At 41.9% G+C, this 7926-nt stretch overlaps 1 protein-coding gene across 1 annotated transcript; it reads right to left on the bottom strand.

The window, feature by feature from the left end:
- Positions 1 to 1484: 1484 nt before the first annotated feature.
- Positions 1485 to 5203, bottom strand: LOC117940632 (E3 ubiquitin-protein ligase TRIM21-like). Its single transcript, XM_034865847.1, has 2 exons — positions 4964 to 5203; positions 1485 to 3148 (listed from the first exon to the last, which is right to left on the bottom strand). Exon 2 carries the CDS (start codon positions 3144 to 3146, stop codon positions 1500 to 1502), a length of 1647 nt encoding a protein of 548 aa, XP_034721738.1. The 5' UTR covers positions 3147 to 3148; positions 4964 to 5203; the 3' UTR covers positions 1485 to 1499.
- Positions 5204 to 7926: the final 2723 nt, after the last annotated feature.

Below are 7926 nucleotides of genomic sequence, written 5' to 3'. Positions count from 1 at the left end.
TCAGAAATAATGGTTATGCAACTAAATATTAGTGCAGTGATTTCAAAGTCAAGCAAAGCCCGGAGACAGTCCTTTCAGTTTATACAGTAATTGATTGAGTTTATAAATATAATACATCCAAATATTCCTTTCTCTTCACTTTCTGTCACGGTAGAACACAGTTTTGATTTGGAGTTGAATGTGCAGTGATCCCAATGCATTGATATTATGGAATTAGCTATTCTAAGGATTTTTAGCATTATTCATTAGTGTGTGTGTGTGTGTGTGTGTGTGTGTGAGACAATAAATCACACACACACACACAAAGCGGTATTTTCAAAACCGCAGCTTTTTGTATACGATTCTTAGTCTCAAAGAAAACAAACTACTGCAGCAATATAAAAACCTTTGTGTGTGTGTGTGTGTGTGTGTGTGTGTGTGTGTGTTCAGGTTTTAAGTGGACCAAATGTGTGAGCAGAAAAAGACGAGGTAACGTCTAACCACTGCAGGAAAAAAAAAAGTCATAGCCTTGATGCACATTACTGACACCAGGTGGTCTGGAGTGGCAATGTTCTAATTATGGGTCCCTCGTTAGTCTCACTCGGGGGGCAGATAAGACAGGTGCGACATCTAGTGGTGAGATTAAGTATCTCGCTCTGGCTGGTGTTAGGCCGCCCTGTTAAATCCAGAGATCTCCGAGAGCACAATCTGAATTGGCTCAGCGAGTCACTCTGGCATCGAGTAATAATACTCATTAACTATGCCCTGGTAGCCGAGCTGCACCAATCACATCGGGGTATCTGGTGTAGGCGGGGCCAGAAAACATTTGCACAAAGAAAGACGATTCCCTTCTCCATGTTGATAAGAGCATGAATATGATAAAAACTAATGGACATGTAGAATGGATAAAAATGTGTGATTGAGTTAACTATGACATTAATGCGATTAATCGCGAATAAATATTTTAATCGTTTAATGGCACAATTTTTTACAGATATCTTCGACTCCTAAACCATCTTACCAGTATTCACAAAGCAAGAGAAACCCTTTTCACATAGAAACACCCATTAACTTAATATACCCGGTATAACAACATGTTCTGTGGACACTAGGGGATCAATAGGCCTCACTCTTTAAGCTTTATGGCATATAATGAAATATTCAGCAATATGTTTTCTGTGGCTAAACATTAAAAATACAAATGACACATTTCGCAGAATTTCTTTGCAAATTGACTTAAACTTCATCTTGGCATATTTGGTCTCTTTTAAAACTAAGTAGTTTTGAAAGTTGAAAATAAATGAAGTTAACAGAGGTGTATATGGATATTCTTAACATAAACATGTGTCATAATACAACAGTGTGTATTGGGAGACATATAATAAAAAATTACAACAATGTATTGTAAATCACTACTGTAAACGCATCACACATACACATTTTGTACAAAAAATTAATGCAACAATTGTGCATTTGAGACCATGAATAGAAATAATCAATACACATAAGAAGTTAAGTAATTAGTTGACTCTGACAGGAGAGATGATCAGAGGGGCAGAGTTTTTACCATCGTCATTTTCACTGGGACTGAAGAATGGGAAGAGTTTCTCAGTGAAGGAGCAGCCAGTAAAGGAGTAGATAAGAGCTGCAGCATCTACGTCATAAAAGGAGACCAGACCCTCCTCATAGTCCACAAACACCCCCACCTTCTGAGGAGGAGACTTCAGAGAGAGACGGACTGGAGGGTCATCAGCAGCGTAGTACTCATTTTCATTTGTCAACCAAAACGTCCAGTAACCATACTCAGTGCTCAGTATGATGTCTCCCTTCCTGTTGATCGACTCTCTGGCCACTCCTAGATCCCATTCAGTCTTTCCTTCAACTTGAACCTCAAAGTAAAATCTGCCTGAAGAGAAACCCTGTTTTCCTAAAACATTAACACACTTAGAAAATCTCTCTGGGTTGTCTGGGAGATTCTTCCTCACATCATCATGATTAACTTGTTTCCCATCATCAGACAGGATGAGTTGAGGATTAGCTGTATCAGGATCAAGAGTCACATCCACTGCATACTGCTGGACCCTCTTCAGCTCAGACTCAACCAGCTTCTTCATCTCTTTACTGAGTGTCTCCTCCAGCTGAGCCACAGCTTTCACCACAGTCCCGTCATATGATGATGGAGGGACGCTGACCTCTGTCCAGTCCTTGGTGGGTGGAGATTGTTGGATGTTTAGGGACTGGACCCTCTGGAGAAGATGGAGGTGGTCTTCAGTGCGTGAGAGCTGCTCCACCTCAGTGCTTCTCTTCATCAGCTCAGAGATTTCCTGTTCCAGCTCTGTGATGAAAGCTTCAGCCTGTTTTTCTGTTGTTTTCTGCTTCTCTTTGATGGTGTTGATGAGCTCATTCAGGCCTCTCTCAACAGACTCCTTCAGAGAAGTGAAGACCTGAACACCTTCTGCTAGCTCTCTGTCTGCAGCTTCCTCACTGAGCTCCACTGAGTCTTTGATCTCCTGAACCTTCAGTCGTCTCTTCTGGATCATCTGCTGAATTTCAGCCTCCGTCTTCCCCAGCTGGACCTTCTTTCCTTCATATCCTTCTTTCAGAGGAACAACATCATGCATCTTGTGGTCTAAAACAGTGCAGAGCATGCAGACACATGTCTGGTCGGTCTTACAGAACAGCTCCAGAGGTTTATCGTGCTTCGTACACATCCTGCCTTCCAGGTTCTCCACAGGGTCGATCAGCTGATGTCTTTTCAGACCTGATGTGGTCAGATGAGGCTCCAGGTGAGTCTCACAGTAGGAGACCAGACACACCAGGCAGGACTTCAGGGCCTTCAGTTTGGTTCCAGTGCAGACGTCACAGGGAACTTCTCCTGGTTTGGACACTTGTTGCTCTGAGCTGCTGCTGCTGGCTTTCTGTTGAGCTGACTGTCTTAACTGAGCGACCATCTCAGAAAGCAAACTGTTGATCCTCAAATCAGGTCTTGTCTTAAAAGCCTCTTTACACAGCGGACACATGTACTGGTTATTATTATTCCAGTGTTCAGTGATGCAGGTTTTGCAGAAGTTGTGACCACATGATGTGGAGACAGGATCAGTGAACACATCCAGACAGATGGAGCACAGAAACTGATCTTCAGATGGCAGATAGTTTGCAGCAGCCATATCTACACAAAGGGTTAAGGAAAGGAAATAACACTTAATTCAACACCACTTTAATTATTTATAGAAAAAAAGGAAATTCTATGCTCTCTTTATTAAAAGGATCCCTCAAGCTATGTGTAGCATTTTTTAATATGTCTCCACAAATATTGTTAAAGGCAAGTTTTTTGTTATTTTTGGTATTCACAAGTTTTTTTAACTCAATTTGTTGATGACGTCACATTGGGGAGAGTAGCCTCAGCCTAGTACTAGAACTAGGTCGACTGACTTGGATGAGGAAGAGGTTGAAAGTTCAGCAGTCGGGTAATTTTGAACCTGCCAGGCGAGAGAGGGCAAATGAGAAAGCTTGCTGCTCTGACACTACAGAACATCCTGTTGTGTCAGCCAGTTTTTATTGCTGTCTGTATTAAAGATTTCCGAGTATCCTATTCTTTTGCTTCCCGATACCAATTTCTGAATTTCTTGAACTTGCGTATTGGCCGATACGATACAATTATTTGATTATTTAAAAACCAATCGCGCAACAAAACGCCATCACTAACAGGGACGTTGTAGAGCGTCCTCTGGTGGACAGACTATGTAACAACATCACTAACAGGGACGTTGTAGAGCGTCCTCTGGTGGACAGACTATGCAACACCATCACTAACGGGGACGTTGTAGAGCGTCCTCTGGTGGACAGACTATGTAACACCATCACTAACAGGGACGTTGTAGAGCGTCCTCTGGTGGACAGACTATGCAACACCATCACTAACAGGGACGTTATAGAGCGTCCTCTGGTGGACAGACTATGCAACACCAACGCTCATAACATGGTTGACCGTCCGTTTTTATTTGTTTTAAATATTCCTTGATCCGAATCGTTTAGTTGTCCTAATAAATGACGTTGTATAGTTTTAAAAATCGACCATTATAAATGCCGATACCGATATATCAAGGAATACCTAGTATTGGCCGATAGTATCGGCCCGCTGATATATCGGTCGGGTTCTAGTACTAATCCAATACCAGTGTGTCATATATTTTATTATATTTTAACAGCTGTATGCTACTTTCGCTCTATGGATGTGATATGATTTCTATCTTTGTCGGTCTGGCTCAGGTTGAATTTGTTTTTCGAAACATGAACAATCATAACAATGAGCGCCACATAACTTTATTTTTTATCCAGTTTGACAGTCAGTTCTAATTGGAAAAGAACATAAATAAACTACTTTAACCTAGATTTCCTTCAGGGGTTTATTATTGGCATCAGAACGCTGCATAAACTCCAGTACTTCCTGATACTGGTATTTGTATCGGAACATCTCTAGTCTGGTTCTCTGTTGAAAGCTTTTATTGTGAAACAGCCAGAGGCCAAACAGGAAGCAGTATTCATGAAGCGATCTGTAACCGGTAACAACAGCAGTAAAGCAGGAAGTAACCTAAACTCAAAAAACAGCTTCCTGAAGTCCTGAGAGCTGCACAGAGAGACTGGTTAACCCAAATAAATCAACACTTCTTCTTATGTTTTTCTCCCTTTTTTCAACACTTTTGACATTTTTTTTGTAATGTTTGTCACTTTTTTTGACTTTTCTCAACACTACGTAACTAACTTAAGTTTTAAAACATTTCCTAAAATCCTGCGAGCGGCCCCAGAGAGACCGGTTCCAGCTGTTAAAGGGGGCTGCTGTAGACCGGCCTGCAGACTACCAGCCGTCCTTATGTTGTTCCACATGTCACCAGAAAGGAAAAGAGAGGAAGGTCCTGCCTGAGCAGAGCTGGAGCTCAGTGTTAATCCTGGTTGGAGGAAGTTAAATCTGATCAGCTGGACTCACCGGTGGTCCAGAGACTCTGCTGGGCTGTGGACAAAGACCTGATGAAGTCCCTTTGACTTGTCTTTCAGAGAGAAACAGAGACTTGTCTGGACTGCAGCGCGGCCGACACCCTGACAATCTTAACTTTCATTTGTGGAGTGTGACGTAGAAGCTCTCCTCTTTCCACTGCTGCTCCTCCTCCTGCTGTTAGCTTCTGGTTCCTCCCTCTGATTCACAGGGTGCAACACCAGGGTGGGGTCTGGTTAATGTGGAGCAGAGGTGGAGCTTTACCTTACAGGTTATCACGTGTGTTGACGCGTTATAGTGCGTCAATCTTCTTTTGTATTTATGGACACAAAGAGACACACATCTGCAACATGTCAAAGATATGATGATACAGTCTTGTTGACGTTGTGTTCCTTGGTGTAAAGACCACACACTAACATCCAATCATACAGCAAATGCAAACGTATGATCAACAAGACAATAATAGTCTATTAAAGGGATTGTATTTTATTTCTGCATGAGATATTACAAGTTGCTGAACTGCATGGCAGCAGTCCAGTAACTCTCTCATCTTTCCTTTGTGTTGGGATCCATCTAGTGGTCGTTCTGTGTCATGACACCAGTTAGTCATCTGCATTTATTGATTTTATTTTTATATATTTATCAAGTCAGGGCAATGCACTTTGATGAACAAGTATAGCAGTATATGTAAATGTGCCAGATTGTAGCTCGAGGGTTACATTTTGTCTGCAGTCCATTAGGCCGGCTGGAGTTACCATAAAAAAGTCAAAAGATAGAAACATATAGTATATAAAACAAGAAGAAACAAAAAGAACAAGAACAGGACAATTCATTAGAAGTTAAAATGGAAACGCATACATGGAGGGCTGTTGCTGCTGCAGGAGTTTAATTCATTTTAATGTGTGCGCTTTATTGATCCCCAGTGGGGAAATTACAATTTGCACTCTGTTTTGTTAGAAATCACTACACATAGGCCAGAAATACACACAAACACAAACAACGGAGTTGCTGGACCAGTGGGTTCGGTGCCTTGCTCAGAGCACCTGGCAGTGCCCAGGAGGGGAAGTGGCACCTCTCCAGCTACCAGTCCACACTCTGTTCTTTGGTCCATACAGGGACTTGAACCAGCGACCCTCTGGTTTCCAACACAACCCCATGTAACTGAGCTTCTCTCTCCCCAAACCATAAACATTAAGTCAAAAAAACTTTACTTTCACCATTTGCACTTTATTCTCACTATTCTTGACATTTTGACTCCAATTGAAATCGTCTTTGTCGCATTGTATTCTATGGGGGGGGGGGGGGGTCATAAAGCGTAGTAGTGCGATATTTTTAGTGGCAAAACTGTATCGATACCCAGACGCTAATTATGGATCTTTTATTATATATTATATATGTGTTGTCAGTGTGTCTCATTTTGCAGCGATAACGTTGAAGTGAGATGAACAAACAGAGAAATGTTTCTTTTTAGATGAAACAGATGTTGATAAGTTTCCTTTTGGGGACGTCATAAGATTAAAAAAAACCTTTATTTGTCCAATAGTGGGGAGACAACACAGATTAGACCAAAAATAGATAAGTGTATAAGATAAAGCAAACTGTATTATACAATAAATTACACATGAATCGGTTAGTTTCATCATGAAAATTGCCCAAATGAAAAATTATGCACATATGTAATAATAATGGCATATGGGATATAGAAATTGGGGCAAAAAGGTAATACGTTGCAATATAGTGCACAATATTGCAATATATTTAAAATCGCAATAAGATCGTATCGAGAGGCGTCCGGTGACCCCCCCCCCCCCAGTAATGTGTAGATGTGTCATGGTTTCTTTGTTGCTGGAGCCGTTGTGGAAGATATTTTTTGTAAAATTTCCCTTTTTATACAAGGACAGGGTCCATTACCTCCGTGAACTATTAGGTTACCAACACAATAGCCCCCCCCCCCCCCTCCGCTTATCAGCAGAGTGATTAGTGTTGAAAGAGGCGTCACATGACCCGGTGATACGGGCTTAGTGCTCATGCACAAGTGGAAGGAGCTGATGGGATTGTGTGTCAGTGAAATCGAACCTCGTACGATTTTCACGTGACAAAAACTCAGACAGTTAGAGTGAGTTTAGGAGGTCCGGTGGCACCGAACTGGTGCAGAGTGAGAGACCAGAAGCCCTGGACCACCATGGCGAGTAGGAACAAGAAACCAGGTACGGTAGACCGGCGTGTACGGAGGGAAGGGGTTTCACCGGGCAGCACCCGTAGGATACAGGATCGCAGGGTGGCAGTGGCGCCCAAACCTGCAACTCAGGAAATATCCAGTCTCTCTCCTGTCTGGAAACTTGAATATACTCTCTCTCTCTCTCTCTCTCTCTCTCTCTCTCTCTCACTCTCTCTGTGTTTCTTTGCAGTTGATGCGGATGAGATTAAGAGGCTAGGAAAGAGATTTAAGAAGCTCGACCTGGATAACTCCGGGTCCCTGAGCGTGGAGGAGTTCATGTCCCTGCCCGAGCTCCAGCAGAACCCCCTCGTGCAGCGAGTCATCGACATATTCGACACCGACGGGAACGGAGAAGTTGACTTTAAAGGTAAATCAATTACTTTCCTATCTCTCTCTCTCTCTCTCTCTCTCTCTCTCTCTCTCTCTCTCTCTCTCTCTCTCTCTCTCTCTCTCTCTCTGTTTTTACTACTGTAAAAGTGTATTAGATCACCATAACTTAAAGGTCCCATAAGAGCTTAAAAAGATCCGAAATATCCCTTTAACCCTTGTGTTGTCGTCCCATCAAAATTGAAAGTCTTTTGTCCCTTTTTCCACACTTTTTTTCAACGTTTTCAACACTATGTAGCACTAACTTATTAACTTTATTTTTTGGAATTTATCCTCAATAAACCTAATTTATAGGAAATTATACCTAATGTTTGAGTTAGAAAAGCAGAAATTAGGAATTATTGAGACTAAA

This window comes from Etheostoma cragini, unplaced genomic scaffold (assembly GCF_013103735.1).
Source record: "Etheostoma cragini isolate CJK2018 unplaced genomic scaffold, CSU_Ecrag_1.0 ScbMSFa_291, whole genome shotgun sequence".
Lineage (NCBI taxonomy): Eukaryota > Metazoa > Chordata > Actinopteri > Perciformes > Percidae > Etheostoma > Etheostoma cragini.
The sequence above is the reverse complement of the archived record's forward strand: the minus strand, read 5'-3'. Positions and strand labels throughout refer to the sequence as shown.

Coding starts and splice junctions, on each gene's coding strand:
- LOC117940632 (XM_034865847.1), bottom strand. CDS start 3,146: ATGGCTGCTGCAAACTATCTGCCATCTGAAGATCAGTTTCTGTGCTCC.